General features: G+C 39.7%; 1 protein-coding gene across 3 annotated transcripts in view; it reads left to right on the forward strand.

The window, feature by feature from the left end:
- The first annotated feature begins 546 nt into the window (after nt 1–546).
- The window catches only part of rgs3a (regulator of G protein signaling 3a), an 85,151-nt gene continuing 67,278 nt past the window's right edge, over nt 547–18,419 (forward strand). For 2 of the 3 annotated variants that reach the window (XM_037265928.1, XM_037265930.1), the window contains exons 1-9: nt 547–722; nt 3,066–3,130; nt 5,182–5,232; nt 5,313–5,371; nt 5,955–6,049; nt 6,131–6,199; nt 8,018–8,078; nt 9,444–9,534; nt 16,694–16,761. In XM_037265928.1, the coding sequence (XP_037121823.1) occupies nt 562–722; nt 3,066–3,130; nt 5,182–5,232; nt 5,313–5,371; nt 5,955–6,049; nt 6,131–6,199; nt 8,018–8,078; nt 9,444–9,534; nt 16,694–16,761 (720 nt within the window). In that variant the 5' untranslated portion in view covers nt 547–561. Of the gene's footprint in view, nt 723–3,065; nt 3,131–5,181; nt 5,233–5,312; nt 5,372–5,954; nt 6,050–6,130; nt 6,200–8,017; nt 8,079–9,443; nt 9,535–10,256; nt 10,415–16,693; nt 16,762–18,419 lie in introns of those variants that run through there. The other variant, XM_037265931.1, reaches the window with a different exon arrangement.

Below are 18,419 nucleotides of genomic sequence, written 5' to 3' on the forward strand. Positions count from 1 at the left end.
CCCCCGAACACCCATAAGCTTTGTGGTGGGCTTTCGGGCACCAACGTGCAGTGCTCATATCGAGCTTTTAGACCTTCCCAAGGTAATGCATCCCACTCAAGACACTCTAGAAAGGTCAAGAGATGATGGTTATTGCAACAACAGTTTACATATAGCAAAAGACAATCATAAATGCTCAAAAAGAAAACTGCATTGATTGATTCATTGCTGAACATCTTTTAGTAATGCCAAGACATCACAAATATGTGCTTATACTGCAATCTTAATTATATAAAGGTTGTCAATAAAAAATATTTATGTCCAAATGTTTGGAGTTTTTGTTTCTAAATATTTTTTTTTTCAGGAAAAACAAAAAACAACAGTGCAAATGTGTTATTAAAAACATGTCATTAATTTGTATATATTTTAGGATAAGGGATGACATCTGAGCAATCTGATTGGCCGTTTACTAATCGCTAACAATCTTCCTGCCTGTGCTTTGAACATACATGCAATTGGGTAAATAATTGTTCTTTAAATGAGAGAATTGCTAAAATCCGTACTTAGATTTATAGCGTGTGTATGCGAGAAGCTGCCACCAGGATTTGCTCCCCCAACGATGAGGATCATTTCATTGCCATCATTTCCAGACCAGTAAGTGCAGGTGTGTCCCACGCTCACGCCGGGTGGTTTCCCACTCGGTACCAAGGAATACCTAAAAGGGCAACAAGGTTGCAAACAAGGTTAGTAAATGTATGCAACCAAACTAATATTGCTGCTTACCATATTCCTTGTTTGGGCTTTTCTTGAGCTTCCAGCACTGGGAGAAGCTCCATGGCCGTAGATCTAACTAGGGAGAAATCAAAAAGCTGTGTATTGTAAAAGTCATGTTTCTTCTGGCAAAATATATCAACTCCTGATTAACCCATTTACAGATTCCCTGCAATTGTTACTGACGTTAGCAGCGCGTTGCTATGAACCAGCAAACTACTGTTTAGTTTTGAAACATGAGAGATTGTAGGCTTGTAGTTTTCGTCAACCAATCGTATCGCTTCTGCTGTGAACTCACACAATTTCTGTATGAAGATTACTGCTGTCATATTGTTAAAATATATTCGACTATGACAACGTTTGTGTTTTAAAATATTGTTTATTCGATGATACATCGCATATATTAATGTAAGAGGCTTTTTCATCGGTCCGGTACGAGTTTTCAGTGCATGAAAAGTTGCGACATCTTTCTGATAGAAGATCTCTGACGCTTCCTACTTCCGTCCAGAGACCGCTGCTGCATTTACTTCCAGAGCGTTAATCGGAATTACAAAAATTCTGTGCAAAACACAGAATAAACAAATCTCAAAAACACTGCTGAAACTCCCATTATTCTACATGGCTGTGCCACGCGTCTAAGCAGAAAATGACGTTCTACTTTTTAAAGCATCCCTTATACCAGTTAGAAAAATCAGATCATACCTGTCACTAATTCATATTTGATGTTGATCTGTTTTCTGCCAGTCGGGTGCTAAATATTGAATATGTTGCAAGGCATCTGTGACGTACCGATACTTTGGCCGCTTGGGCGAATACAACTGCAAGAATGAATGTAATGTTTGTGGATCTCTTTCACTTTTGTGACGTTAAACGATACGTACGTAAAGGGGTTCATGGCACGACGTAAAGGGGTTCATGGCACGACGCAAACCCTCATTTCCGACTTGCTGACACGATTTTTTTTCTTCTTCTAACACCTTGACTTATATATTTTTATCAACGAGAAATATAACTTGTACGGTTCATATTTTCAAAATCACACGTTCAGTTAATCGAATGCATGGTGCAGTTCCATATTTGGTCGGTAAGTGGTGCAATTGTCTTGGCAGTAGAATAATTTACGATTGAGGCCCATGCATCTCAGTCCAGTCCCCCTTTTGAGCATCACGTCCTGTTTTCCCTGCTCACCCTTGACTCTGCTATATATGCAAGATCAGCACGTTCTCCTCCTGCTCTGTGTGTATTTGTGGGCCCAGTACGATCAAACGATAAACGGGAAGATTGTTAAGCGGATCTTAACCTGTTTCCTTTCAAGGAAATGCAGGATAATTCTCCTTTTGTTTGCCCTTCATACCAACTGATAAGAACCTGATGGACCATGGGGGATTTTTTGTGGCGGAAAAAGGAAGATGATTATATTTTAATGATCCAGAGGAAAAGAAACTAGACGAGAGGGGAAAGAAGAGATACATGCAGATATGAGTTTTGTCAGCAAGAATTGCATCCCCAGGTTATGTTGTATTTGAAGTGGGTGGGTGGATTAGCAACATGAGTATTAATACATCAAGTTCATCTGGGGGTTACTTGTACACTGTCGCCGGGTGGCATATCAAAATAATACTTAGCTGCTTTGTCTGTTGACTCACATTTGAACCCAGAGGTGTGTTAAATCGTTCTATGATTAATCTGGATGGATTACAGCATTGTAACCTAATCACCGTTTTTGTCCATTACAGACACAAGCACCACTGACTTAATGTGCGTATTAAAAACATGTTTTTGCCTGTTAATCTGTTGTTTGCACGTTTTATTTCTCTCATGGTGCTTGAAAAAGAGACGTAATATAATATTTAGTTTTTATTTGGTTTGCATGTTCTTCAGGGTGTTCAGTGTGAAATATACCAACCAAGAAAATCTTATATCTGCCTATTCCTGAAAATGTGTCTGTGAACAATTACTGGCCATACCACATTTTACAGCTCATGACATAGCCAGGCTGGATGAAGATCCAGAGCCACTTTCAAGATGGGCTGTACTGGTTTGATTAAGCCTAAACATATTTTTTTTCAAACCATTCCTGATAGTTTGAATTAAGAAATGTTGCAGATTGTGTTGACTGACTTTACTTATTGGCTCTCGATGACCTCAGATTGATCGCATAGGATTCTTGATACAAGCAGTTGAGTTTGATGGAATTTCTGTAGGTAATATGGGACACACTTGCACCACATGCACAAACACACATGCGCACTGGCAGCAAGCATCAAATTTCTTGGAGTCTCATTTGCAGCCGTATTCTCTGTGATGTCTTTTAGGGTTTCCCTGCGTAAACCATCTGGAAGCTTCTCCAAAGCGCCGTCCTTCTTGCTGACCACTCATGGTAAGCATTACTGTGTAAGTTTTAATTGTTTTTTTTTAATCAATAGTATATATATTCTTTATGAAAAGTCACAATGAGAGCACCATCTCTGGCCATTCATCCTTCGATGTGCAAATGAGGTGGCCCTTTGCATCATTTATGGAGGGTATTATCCACACCTGCACTGTTTATCCAAAGAGCAAAGCCTCATCCATTATCCAGTATTTACCTGTTGACACTTATTAATATGGATGGGATCTTTTAAAGTAGTTATGACTGTGGCTGGCTTTAATGGCCGTGTGGGAGAGGATTAAAAAAACATCAGAAGGAAATGTGGCTTTTTAGTCACACTGCTTGTCATTTGCAATACATGCAAAATAGTGAAACCTTGATTCAATGCAACTACCAAATTCAGCATACAGAAAATAGTGTCCAGTCCACTCAACCTTTCACCAGTGCTTTTTAAAGTTTATTCGTTCCAGAACTGGCAACAATTGCCCACCATTTGCCACAGCACCAGTAAATAGTTAAATAAACTTTGACTATAGAGCAGGCTAAAAAGTGCGTGACAGTCATATTGGCTATTTTTCAATTGTTAATGCTTTAAGGGTTTTGGGTGTGTTTTCACATCTGATCAGGTTCTAAAGAGGACTTGAGTTAATAATGTTACCAAATACAATCAATACAATTCCTCCCATTAATTCCCGTTTGGACCAAATACACAGAAATAATTGTCTGAAATTCTTTACACTGAACTACCCCAAATTACTTTGGTTCTCACAGAAAACACAGATAGAGTTCACTTCTTCTTCTTGATGTTTCTGTCTGCTGAAAAGGCATTTTTTTTGTTATCACATAAAGGCTGTCAGTGTCCGCTTGGCCTGGCCTCATTGGATACCGGTGGGGTGCTTTGCTTTCATATGTAAATGTGACAAATAAGCAGCAAAGGCAAATTAAAAGCCAAGGTGGAGAAAGAGGGGAAAAGGCACTCCTCTTCCTCTTTTTTGATGTAAATGGTTCATCCCATTTCCGACAGGGTCTCTATGCGGCACTGCAGGGGGCTACGGTGACAGGAACTCCTTGTTATGAATCTAGGTCACTATGTCTTCGCTTTATCGGCAATTACAATATAATATGAATTATTTGTTTAGCAATGATTTGACTCTTAGTTTGATATTTGATGCACACTGGGTGATATTGTCTTTCTCCACAAGGTTTGTTCCGAGGTGAACGTTGCAAACGTCTACTAAATTCGACAGAATTCTTTCTACATTTTTTGTTGTATTTTTCTGGTAATCTAGATGCTTTTTGGCTTGTTGCCTCTCACAGGTCAGTGTTGGTACTACAACATACCTTTGGTTTATGGTGAAAAAAAACTAATGGTCAGTCTTCATTGCACCACATTTTAAGCGTAGAGAACATTCACCATTGTTTTTATGACTTTTTTTTTTTTGTCATGTGTGAGGTTGCTTACATTAGGAAACCATTTAGCTGTCTTCAGAGAAAAAAGTCCAACTATGGTCCAACTGCATGCTCCCTTTTAAACTCATCATCAACTAATGAGAATAATCAGTCTGCTTTGCCACTTAGCCATTTTGCTTGGCCGCTTATGCGTGCTGCCGGGAATGTTCTTCGAGGCTGCTTCATAACAGTCTTTTGAGTACAGCAGTTCAGATGTAGGAAGACATTTAAAACGACATTCCCGCTTTGTTCTTCCATATGCCCACATGCCAAACTCAGTGTGGGAACGACAAACATCCCCCGTACCCAGCCGTGCGAGTAGCGGCGGCGTTATCAGTGCAGGCCCGGGCTCTTCGGAGCGGGATAAATTTAGACGAGCGGCACAAAGCCAATGTTAGCAGTGAGCCATGTCGACATGGTCAACAAGGCTTTAGATGGTTGTTAACAGCACTGAGAGACCAGGAGAAGGAAGGCGAGACGTGTATCTGCCTGGGAGGACATGAGACAAGACAAATGATTGATACACACGCACACACTCATGCATGCACGCACGCACACGCCAGCAACATTCATTTATAGTTGGCAATCTTCACACTCTTCTTCTTCTGCAGGTCAGCTAAAGCTGTCAATCATCCAAGAACAGGAAGTTCTTGCTGTAAGTGGTGAGTTCCGTTCTATTTCCTCTCAAAATATTACTAAGTTTTGATTTTTAAAAATGACATTCAATCATTTTTGTTGACAGTTTTGGAAGCACGGGGTATGTTGCATGGGCACCAGGGGTCATGTGACTCCTATGTAAAGGTATGATATGCAATGTAATTGGGCTTTATATTTCCATCCTAGAATTGTACCACTGCTGTTTTTACGCAGTTCTGGAACGCTGCACAATGATGTGTCATCACTCAAGGGGAATACTTTTTAGTATCCTGGCTCATTACCAACACCACATTGGTGTCAAAATTAGATTTAAAGGCCTATAATTTACTTTATGACTGGTCAGCCATAAATTGTGTGTGTTTTTAGAAATGAATGGTGGGCTCTTGAAGGGACAGTATCATCCTCACACCTTATATAAATTATGAGCAATTTCATTAAAAAATCTATACAATTAAAGCTCAGATTTGATTGATACTTTCATATTTACCTTAATCTAGTTTACCTTAATTTAATTTTTTAGATAAAAGTACTCTGGCTTTCTCTCATATTCCAAAAACATCTGTTAATTGAAAACAAGTCCACAATTGTAAATGTGACTTGCTTGTCTTGACGTGCCTTGCGATTGGCTGGCCACCAGCCCAGGGTGTTTCTCTTGTCCAAAGCTAAAAATGTTGCCAGTTTTTGTAACGTGACTTATTTTGAGAACTACCGGTACTTGTTTTGTCAGGTGGGCATGTTACCAGACAGCAACCACAGAGAGCGGCAGAAGACGGCAATAGTCCGTCAGTGTAAAAATCCTGTCTTCCTACACACCTTTTACTTGTAAGCAAACACACAATCTACTCCTATAGAACTTTTCATCATGCTGACGTGACTTTTTTTTTTTATATATATATTTAACAGTGTGGTATGTGACAAGGACCTTCACAAGCGACTGCTCTTCACAGTGTGGAACTCTTACTGCGCCTCCAGGTATGCATGCTCAGGTTACAGGAAAAAAAAAACCTCTTGAAATGCATTTATTTGCTTACCAGAGCAGCAAAATACCCTTTACTTTTTTATTTATTTTAATAATTAATGTTGCCATTTTCTTCTTTGTATGTGTGCATGTGTTGCTTTGTCACCTCTCCCTCAGCAGAAAGGAAAAGGGTCAACGCCAGGGAAATAGGACATACCATGATTCACGTGTGTGTGTGTGTGTCTGTGTGTGTGTGTGCGTGCATGTGTGAATTTTGAACATATTCAGAATTTCCCTGCAACAAGAAAAATCACAAACAATTAATTCAGCTGTTGACAACAACAACAATAAAGATGTGGGAGACGAAAACATTTTTTTTAAATCAGACTCAATGGTTAAAATCGTGCGACGGCCCACAGATGAGGATTATTTTTAACTGGAGGACGACAAGCATGTTGTGAGGCTAGCAATATTGCAAACTGGGGACACGTGCCATCACTACTGTATCCATTCAGCTAGCCGTCCTCAGCACCTGCTTGGAGGCGCACACCCACAGAGCAATTCTGTAGAACAAATGAAATGCGTTTAAATCCTCCAGGCCCTGTGCATCGCAGATTATTTCTGCATTGATAGATTTAATTTATTGTGTGTTGGTGCAAGCTGACTCAAACTATGTTTGGGAATCCCTTGTTTGATTTTGGCTTGTTGGTGAGGTCTGTGCTGCACACTTTTGTGTTTATGCACGCTTGATAAATAAGGTCCCTGGTTTGGGCCGTTTCTGGGGCACAGATTAAAAGCGATTTGCTCCTCTTTGGGAAGCAATTAAGCCTCATTCCATCCAAACGTCTACTGGTATTTATTAGGAGGAGACACGAGTAACAGCCGCAATATTCTTCTGAGGCCTGCTGCAGTGACTGCATTCCAAAGAACTGGATTTATTAAAAGCAGAAGGCTGGTCTCGAGGAGAATTCATAAGAATATTGCACAAATCGGATACATATTTTTGGTTACTGAAAAATACTTCTTCTCTATGGATCATAAAACTAAGTCCCTCCCACTTATTTCAGAGCAGGATCACATAGATCAAAATAATTAAATCTAAGTGAAGCATTAAACTAAAATAGTATCGCGCTACTTTGCCGCATTCGATATGGTGGTAACATTTGCATCATCCGCATTGTCATCAAGACTGCCTATTATCCGAAGTAATAGCTTTACTTTGAGCCGCCAGTACATGCTTTTAACATGCTTATTGCTGATTTATAACTAATTTATAAGCAGTTAATGCACCACATTTTTTAAGGGTACCCACTATGTAAAGTGCTACTCTAATTATTTTTTAATCTGTGCATGTTGATGGATAATGAATACTCTAATGATGGAGACTGATAACCCAATGAAAATAATTTTCATTGCCCGCCCAAAAGAAGGGAGCCTGTGTCTACCGAATATGCTTGATAAATAGCATTTGTCCCACTCGAGTATTGAAAAGAAAAAAAGGTTGAATAAGTGCAATTTCATTCATCCAAGGGCAACACACTTTGAAAAACCACATCAAAATATGAATCTTTGTTGTTTTGTTCTACCTGGCCCCCAAATACATGGCCAATCCTTCTTTTGATTGAACACAATGGCACCGAGGTTGATCCCAACGCAAAGAGCAAGATTTGTTTTTTGTGATCATAATCTGCATTGGATGTATCTGTGAAAGGTTAAAAGCAGAGCTGAACCTCGTGTCAGTGAAAAGAAACCTTAGACCACGGTGAAGTTGCCTCATTGAGCAATGTGTTTTCAATTTTGTTCGTGTCTTTTTTTTTTTTTTGTTTAAACAGGACGAGTGTGCTGCTGGGGTGCATGAGCTTCGGCGTGCGCTCCCTCATGCAAACTCACAAGGTGAGTTCACACAGTTCAGGTACGCTCCGTAGAGCTTCTCCTCACACTTTCTATGTGTGCATGTGTGTAGGAGAGAGAGAAAGGCATGGAGTGCGTGTCTCCACCAGAGCATGAATCTAACAATTTAGTGCAATGTGAATGATTGGCAGTGGCCTTAATGCTCGAGAGCAAACACTTTGGGGTTACCAATGTTAAGCCACATACTTGCACGCGCGCAATTCTTGTGTTAGTTCCATCTCACAGAGGGAATGATGACATCTCAAATTTTTATGGGATGTCTGTTGTTGGGTGTCTTAATATTTTTATATCATATAATAGGATTAGAAAGTTTACAGGGGATAGATTTTCCTTGTTATCACCATCACAATTCAAGTTGACGAGTTGGTCTGAGAAGCTAACCAAACTGCAGCTACAGCAGAAGCTAGCAATGTTACTTTTTAATTTAAATTAATTTGCAGAAATACAGGACTGTCTCAGAAAATTTGAATAGTGTGATAACGTTTTTTTTTTTCTGTAATGCAATTAAAAAAAAAAAAAGGTCATACATTCTGGATTCATTACACATCAACTGAAATATTGCAAGCCTTTTATTAATTTAATTTTTGTTTTTTAATTGCATTCCAGAAAATAAAGAACTTTATCACAATATTCTAATTTTCTGAGACAGTCCTGTAGATAGCAGCTTTTTCATGGCATAGTAAGCTTTCAAGTCTTATGTCTTTTTCACATTCTCTCTTTTGTTTTGTTTTTCGTTTCTAAACCTTTTAGATTTTTGGAGGGTAACCAATGGAGAAATAATATCATATAATAGTGTAAATCCCTCCCTGCATACTGTAGCATCCTCCCCTCCCCCCTTTGCTGTGTCCCACTGCCTGCAGAAATCTGTCCACTCGGCTAAGATGCTTTTAAAGCGGAGATTATTGTTACTGTCAACATCATGGCATTATTTAGTACAATGAGACTGGGCTCACGCTTGTTTGGATGCCTGTGTCCAGTGTATGTGCGTGTGTCGGTGTCAGATGACGTATGCCCTTGTGACGGCAATGTCCTTGTTTTTGCATGAGTGTGTCCACATCATTCATATTACAAATCAGACGCCTGCTCCCTCCACCCGGATAGTTTTATGTAACACACACACAGAATTGCACACACCATCTGGCTCACAAGGCAGAAGTGCAGAGGGGAGGATGGGGGGTGTTCAGAGATGGTCATCAGCAACTGGAAAAAGCTGAAGGATCGTGCATAGTGACTGCGTGGGCCCTTGAGAAATTCTATATCGATCTGTGTGTGTATCTGTCCATTCTTAATGCTTTAGATATTCCAGCTTGATGCTGACATGCGCATTATCAACTTTCACGGCGCTAGGAGGTCCGTGGATGGTACTACCTGCTTGGGGAGGAAGTGGGCGTGAGGAAACATCTTAAAGTGCCTGCAGAAGAAAACTCGCATGACACCGGTAAGAATTTTTCATATCATGAACGACAGCACTGTGCAAAAAACAAAACAAAAAAAAAAAAAACACATATGGTAAGCATGTCAAATTTAACTTTTAAACTTGAAATTCTAAGCTTCTAATCTTTTATGTTAAAACACATACAGCACCAATATTTTTATTTCTATGCAGATTGTAAATTTAAAACAAACAAATGGAAAAACAGGTGCAGCAGTAACTGAGTGCAACTTTGTGCTGCGTGATGACGTACGTCTACTGTTTACATTTTATGACCGGCTGTGATAAATCAAACGGTTCCACTGACACGTGAACTGTGTGGTGTGCATGTATGTCTTCAATTTTAAGTTCCTATTTATGGTTCCTCACGCTATAAAGCAGGAATTTGAGGGGGGAAAAGAAAACCAAATACCAAAATAGAATTGTTTTTTGTGTTTAATGACGCTGCCTCTTAAACCACGCTCGCATCTTTTAACTTATACGTTGTCAATAATATGTAATTATAAAATGAGTTTGTATGTTATAGTAGTATAATAGTCATATTTGCTATCAAGGGCACATTCTAGGGATAAATATTTGCCAATTCTTGCTTGTATGTGTGACGGGCCTGTGGCTTCTTTGGATGTTTAAGCCAGGGATTAAACGGGGAAGAAAGTGAGGGTTTAGGAGAGTGACTACAGAGAGAGAGGGGGAGGGAGGGGTTTCTGGACCAAAGCCCGCCGCCGCGTCACACTCGCCATAGAGCAACACGGAGCTTACTCCTGTGCTACTCCGCTCACGCTACTGGTGTGGATGTCCCATTCACTCCATACACTTTGATGTGCATGATGGTTGTGTGTATGTGTGTGTGTTTATGAGGCTCCTCAGTGACGACAGCCTACATTAGGTGAGTACTATTATCTTCTTTGCACAACAGAAGTAAAGTTGCAAAATCGTTTAAGATCATGCCTCGAGTCCTCCTCCTCCTCCTCATCCACCTTTGTGCATCTTTAATTCCTTTTAGTCATCACAGGCTCACTCCCCTCTTGTGTGTTTTTTTTTTTTTTACCCCCAATTCTTTCCCCCATTTTCGACCACCGCCTGAGACCGCCATAACCCTCTGACCCCTTTTAAGCAGCTTAGTTTACCTTCTTCAAACAGCTGTTCTTGCACAATGGATTGAGATCCAAGAGTTGTTTCAAACTAATTTTGGCTGTTTCTGATTGTTAACAAGCTAGCCAAACATTGAAAAAAATCCCAGTGCAATTGAAACTGCAACCACAGTAATGAACATAAGGATAAATAATGATATATATATATATACACACACAGTCTTATTTGGGTACAAATTTGTTGCCGTTGTGACAATGTCTATTGGCATTTGACAAAATTGTATTGCTCTTCTACTACATCTCAACACAGTACAGATCCACTCCATAAAGTGGCGGTTTTGTTTTTATCATGGTTTACTCATTTCACGGGCTGACGGACACCTTTTCCAGTTTTTGATTGTGCTTGGCCGAACCCGGCTACTCTGCATCTCATGCAACTTTAAAACGAGTTTTCCCTCGAGTGGAAGTCTGGGACGGGATTAGGCAGCGACAGCAGACCATAGCAAGGCTTGTTCAAGGGTTAGTCGGACTTCTACATGTTAAGATATTTTTAATAATGCAGATAGGAGTGGAGCAGCAGAGGAAGTTGATTTCAGTTGAAAACAAGCACATCTGGCTTCAGATTGTGATCAGCTCATGCAGTGGTAATACTTGCCCCACTACTGTCTCATCAGATTCATATGCCAGTGTGCTGTCTCTCTCGCGCTCTCTCTAGTGAAGGGGCTGGGGATGGGGGGGGCGTGTGTGCAAACTCATGCACTTGAATATTGCCAGGCCAGCTGGCAGAATATAGGCCATGGCTCTGCTGCACAATGACGTGCACAAACACGGAAATGATCAAAAGCCCATTTAGTACAATACAACGGTGTGTGTGAGTACATGCCTTCCTGGTTCATCTTTGGGACCATGTTTTCAGATAGTGTTTAGTCTGTTACGTTATTGTGACAATGTTTAGAGATAAGCTAGCACTGCACCTCCATAATGTTTATTCCAATGATGATTTGCAGTCTAAACAGTAATTGTGCAGGAGTGAATTCCGGAGTGTGACGGCCAGGACCGGTAGAGTTGCACTCCACTGGGCCGCAAAATATGCGCTTATAATTTAATAAATCAGAAAAATAATGTTTTGATGTCATATCAAATTGATTGTATTATTGTGGTTGTGGTTTGTAGTATAAACATAAGAACAAATGCTAAAAGTTATATGTAACAAAGTCAATGGCAGGACGCTGTCTGGTTTCAGAAGAATGACAATTTTTGATTGTGGGGCAATTGGAAAGAAGTATAATACCGTAATTTTCGGACTATAAGTCGCGTTTTTTTTCATAGTTTGGGTGGGGGGGCGACTTATACTCAGGAGCGACTTTTTTTCACAAATTATTACTTGATCATTAACACATCACTTACTTACAAGTATAGTTGACCACATGTTATTTTTAGTATAGTTGATCACTTCACATGCTTTGATATCTTTATCTTGAACATATTCAAAACATGAAAAATAGAGAGAAAAAATCAAATAAAGTAATTAACACTTTAAAGCGCCATATCCTCTGGACATGTCCTCTGTCACCAGGATGACATAAAGGACGAGAAATTTGATCGATGGATTTAATGATTTGGAGTGACACAAATGGTTTGATAATATTGTTGTTTATGTGATAGTTATTTAAAATATAGTTTATATATCGTTGTATGGGCCTGTGGAATAATTTGAACTGCGGCGCGGCACACGGCATTGTTGACAAAGGACGATCGATAAAAGACGAGAAATTTGATCGATGGATTTAATGATTTGGAGTGACACAACTGGTTTGATAATATTGTTGTTTATGTGATAGTTATTTAAAATATAGTTTATATATCGTTGTATGGGCCTGTGGACTAATTTGAACTGCGGCGCGGCACACAGCATTGTTGACAAAGGACGATCGATGGATTTAATGAATTGGAGTGATAATAATAATTAACTTACTGATTGATGCCTATCTGATTAAAAACTGTCCTCATAAAATATGAATATTAAAATAATCGTTTTTTTTAACAAAAAAGATTAAAATGAGAGTTCAAAGTACCTTTACAAATTCAAATGTGACAAAAATAAATATAACATTTTATTATAATAAATACGACTACTAGTGCAGCAGTATTGCATTAATATAAGTTTAACAAGTGATATCTTTTTTTGTCAGCTAGCATGACACCACCCTGACACATTGATATATATGTCAGTAGGTTTGGGGTTAGTTAATGTAAGACATGAGCATTGAGCGTTTTATATTCATGGGGCAAAAGGGGGGTTCTTTATAATGACAAAACAACAGTGTTAAATCTTGCAGTACAAATGAGTCGAGCAGATGAAAATAAGGTTGGGAATAGACGGACAGGACTATAACTATTTGCATATTCAAAGTTGGGTCAGGGGAGCTGTTCAGTGCTGATTAAAATTTGATTACTCAGAATCAAATTTTTTGGACAAAATTGCCACACTTTCCTTCTACACAATATAATACAACAATATTGGAAATTAAATATCACTTTTCCACTCTGAATATACAAAATGTCAAACAAAAATACTCTACCGAGAGAGCAGGCTCAAGAGGCCATTTTTTTTTTAGTTCTTTTGTCCCAGACAAACTGTCACTCTGTCTGCATGCTCCTTATCTTCCAGACGATGACAACTAATTATACCGTAGGGCTGCAATAAAACCCTGCCTCCTTAACTTCTATTGAGCGTGTGCCGAGGGGCGGTACCCTTAAAAACTGTGCGTGAATGGCAGCCAAACATTCCTCAAATGCAGAAAAATGACATGGCAATTCTTTTTTTTTTTTTTGCTAACCCTTTGAAGGCTATCCATCTTATTGGTGAATTTAACACATTCAAATCAAGCTTTAGAAGACGCACGTCAGTAACGAAGCACCCGTATTCCGCTGTAATGACAAATATCAGTGGAGTGCTCGTGGTATTGTAAATAATAAATGGAGCAGGAGCTCCCTTCTAACATTTTACTCGCAGTTTGGCGTGGGAACTTAGAGTACTCATCTGTGCTTGCTGCTGTGTGAGCAGATCCCCCCCCCGTCGTGCATATATTAAAAATGCCTGTTTCTAAAAGAAATGGACGACTGTTAGCTTATTACACTATTATACACATGGACAAATGAGCCTGGGAAAGCAGTCTCGTTTGTTTTAGTCTGGTTATGTTAGTGGTGGCCTTTCTGTTTCATGTTAATATTTTTGGCCCTTTTTTGCTGATTTGGACTTAATGTCTGTGTTTTTTCCACGCTTATTGGTGCACCCACCTGGTTGTCATCAGTTATAGGCTATTCCATGTTTTTATTACCATTGTTTATCTTTCCTGTTTATTTTACCCCCGCAAGCATATATTTGATCCAGCGTTGCTCATTGTTTTATTTTTCTTGTATTTGGAACTCGTGTCTTCTGTTTTTTCTTCTGCTGTATGACTTAAATTTTGCTGTGATTGGCTGTCCTGCATTTCATGACAATGATGTCAGAGTTTTCAGAAGGTTTATTCAATTTATTAAACCCCCATTTGGACATATGAGAAAAAACAACTTGCCTGCGATGTTGTTCTAACATTGTTGCCTTAAATATCAATCATTTATATTTCAAAATTTTTACAACATATTCTTTTTTTCTAAAATGTTTTTATTTCACCTTATCCTCTCATTAATACTTTGATTGCATTTAGCTTTATTGTCTGATTCCCTATTCTATTGCCCTAATTTACCAATTTTACCCTTCTCAGCCTTCGCCTGAGCATCATCATCATCATCCCTTTTTCTTCATGTCTTTTGAAAGCCATCGTGACACGGTTGAAATGATGCTCCCCGGCTGTGTCGGCACTGCAAGTGAAATGTGTCAAGCGTGAGCTGATCGTACACGGCATGCCCGAGAGTCTTTTAATATGGCGCCGTCATGTGATAAATGAGTCAGTTGCCTGCTTCGTGGGCATAGACATTCCAAAGCAGCCAACAGAAGTTAATATGCATTGTTAGTTCACATTTGCGTCACTTTTCATAGGTGATTGTCTTTTTAGCTAGTTGTGTGTGAAAATCGCAACTACTGTACCATCAACAGGACTACAAAAAAAATATTGCTACTTGTGGTTGCTGTAGCTGCTATTCCCACTCTTCAAATCAAACCAGTTAGTTGGTTTTCGAAACAGAAGTCTTGTCGCCCATTGTTTTAAAGTCAACGGTTTAATTAATTCATTGGCTCTAATCTACTGATTGATGTCTAGAGCTACAAGTCTCCACTTTATCCATCAAAAGTTTGTTTGTTTGCTGTTGTCGTAAGGTGAAAAGTGGGAGCGAGTGTCAAGTGGATGAGTGGTCTTGACAAGAGTCGAGTCGACTTGTTCACGCTGGAAGACTGCCAACATCTTTATTTCCTTTCTTTGTTTTTTTTTGTCTCTAATCTTCCCTTTCCCCCTTTTATTCCCTCCCGTGTATACTTTTCCCACTGGCCGCTGCCTCCACCGTTTATTGTCGCTCCGACTCTGCCTCTGTTTTGATGTCAGTCATGCTTCCAGCTGCTTCCACGCCATCGTGCCCGATGTCCTAGGAAGACAAAAGGCTTCACTCCTGGGCCTGACGCCAGCCAGGTTGCCCCCCGCTCTCTTTCCCTGCCGGACCCCTGACGTTTTCTGATTCAGATGGAATCTTCTTTTTTGTTGTTGTTTAATCTTCTGCATTTCCATGGAGACCGCAGCCGGGAGACTACACCATGTACTCTGGGCTTTGCCCAAAACTTGTCAGAAAAGGATGTGTGTAATTTTCTTTTGTCAGTGTGCACGGCATTTGGCTGCATCTGAACTTTACAAGTGCCAAGTATTTTGAACTTAACATTTCTGCAACCCACTTTTGCCTGTAATATTTTTTCTTGGTGATCGTGTAGTTCGTTCTGCCCGACAATAAAGTTGGATTAGTTAGAGGATAATTAAGTTTTTTGACAAACAGGGGACAGCTAGTTGGCTAGTTAGTGACGTGTGGAAACTATTTGGATAGTTGTCTTCGTTCCCATCAAAGGCAAGGCATTGAAATAAGCATTGAAATAACTCCTATATATATATATATATATATAATAAGGCATCAAAAATAAGTCATAATATATTCTTAGAACTAATCTTTATTTTTCTGCCAATGTGAGAGCATGTGCTGATACAGAACATTTGAAAAAAAGAGCCTGAAAATATTCTTGCCTGTGGTAGGTTATATGCAGTTCCCTTGTGACTGTGCAGGATTGTACATAGTTTGTGAAGTATGAGGAATAACATGTATTGGGCCACATTATGAAAATACTGACAGACTATTTAAAATAGTTTTTGTTTATTTACATCATTTATATGTATTAATAGACTACTGGAAATGCAAAAAAAAAAAAAATCTGTTTATCTAATCAAGTGTTTGGTGAGGTGATACAATCCCATCTCAGTCAATTAATGGAGACGTGACCGAAAAGGGCGTGGCACTCGGAAAAGATGGCTTGAATGGATTTGCCTTATCTTTGGGAAGTCAACTAGGAACTTTGTAAGAAGAGGCAAACAAAGTGACGCGACGAGCTGTAAACACAGAAACGGAATAGGCATCGAGGGAAAAATCCACATTGTGGCCAGCGTGCTGAATGCAGCCTTTATTGAGCATTAGTTAAAAGGGACACATGAGGCGGGAGTCTCCTGTAACCATGGAAACCCTCCCAGGAGCTCTGTGACGGACGGATAATAGAGTGAGAGAGGAGTTCCTTTTCTCTTCTTCAGCCCTCCCTCCTCTTCCCTCCCTCTCACTTGTTCTCCCTTGCACTCCTCTCTTGGGCACTTTTGTGAGATCCTCGCATCTTGTGGGATTTTACCAAAGTCTGCGTTGAGAAGTTCAAGTCACAGTCCTTGCTGGACAGTGCTCACATCAATTACCCTCCCCTTATCTGAGACGCTTTTTTTTTTTATGGACTCTCAGAACTGTTTTAGGGACTTTTGCATCCAAAGGTGGTTTTGTGGCAGCTGAAATGTGCTCCAAAGGCACAGTGTCAGCCCGTGATTCCTTTGTCTACATTTCAGAGGCCGTGCTGTCGAACCATGGTGCTGCCCCTGAGACACAGCAACCTGAGAATATGCAATGCTTAACGGTGAGTAGCGCCCCTCTTTTCATTTACGTTTTCGAATGCGTGCATAGTCACAGCTGATAGGACTGATGACCTCTTAGAGGGGTCGGTATTCAAGAAACTCATCATGCATAAACACGCCCTCACTAAGTTAGCGGCTGTGTTAAGTTCCATGTCACACATTCCCGGACCATGGCAACTAATTGAATTCAGTCTTTAGGGGTTGAATGGTGAATGGGGCAGAAATAACAAGAAAAAAAAAAAATGAAATGGAAAAAATGTTCCCATGACGATGTATGTCAAGATGCCTGTTTGCATGTGACTCGAATGTGAAGCGAAATGATGGCTTGTCATGAAACAAGCTGAATTGTTTACCTGACAAGGCTGTTGCAGAAATGCAAGTCCCTTTTCGTTTGAATTTAAAAAAAAAAAGTTTCTGTACATGTAATGTAACGAGGATGCTAGGCCGGTCCTCTGTTTATGACAGCCTATTGACTAATTCATGCTCACGTGTCACGTGACCGCCATACTTACTGTTTACTGTTTTTCATCTGCTTGTTTAATAGCCTAGAAATATTTTTCATGTACAAATATTTACTCTATTTCTGACTTAACTACTTTCTTTGTGTAGATTAGTGATTTCCAAGTTCCGACGCAACTCTGTTGTAAACTGAAGGTAGTTGATGATGCCGCTACATTTGGCAAACTGTTAAAAAATGCTCACTGTATGAGTGTCTCGGTTGCACAACAATAGAGACAATGAATGAATGAATGAATGATTAAACTCTAGCAGCAATATTCATACCATCATGTTTGAGTGGAGACGCTGCCTTCTCCTGGCCTCCCTCATTTGCCCTCTTATGTATATCTCATCGTGAATCAGAGCAACAGATGATTGTGACGTTTGTGTCGGGACAGTCTCACGGGAGAGTGGAAGGAGGGGCAAAGTACATGCATGGGCTAAATTTGAGGGCAATGGAAAATCTTTTGAGACTTTCATCTTTTTCGCTATCACTGTGCCCTTGGTCCTCCCTTCATACAGCTCATCATCCTTCTGGGCTTTTTATACTGATGACGCATGAGTTTTTCATGGATTTACCCAAGGCTCATTGAGGGCTTTGGACACTTGAAGTGTTGGCCACTTGATGTGTTCTATAAAATCACAAGGTTATTCAAAGAATATTACAACTATATTCAGTATTTTGAGTCTTGTTTGTGATGTGTTTATGCACATTAAATTGAATCAAAAGTAGAGAAAAAATATTTTGGATTTTCCTCCAGCCCTGTTGGCTGTAGTAATAATGCAAATGGACTGTACACAGCCCATGTAATAACAAATAATAAATATAATAACACAACACATACAGGGTATCTCCTTACATGATGCTACAATTGATCGAAGCAGCAGAGTCATGATGAACATTATCAGCCATTGCACTCCCCTTGTTACCGCAATCCCCTGCATCCCTTTGCTTGTCGGCGAGCATTAGCTCCTGATCTGTCACTGTGCTAATGGCTTTGACACATCTGTCTGTTGGCCATGTATCACAAAGAAGGGCGAGGTTGGCTGTGAAGCAAGAGTTTGGATATTCCTCGAACGACCAAGATTGTTTTGATATTATTGGGGGTGCACATCTCCAATATGTGTCAGGGTCTCATTCTTTTAATCTAGCGCTATTTTC

The sequence above is a fragment of the Syngnathus acus genome, chromosome 12 (genome assembly GCF_901709675.1).
Source record: "Syngnathus acus chromosome 12, fSynAcu1.2, whole genome shotgun sequence".
NCBI classification, from domain to species: Eukaryota; Metazoa; Chordata; class Actinopteri; order Syngnathiformes; family Syngnathidae; genus Syngnathus; species Syngnathus acus.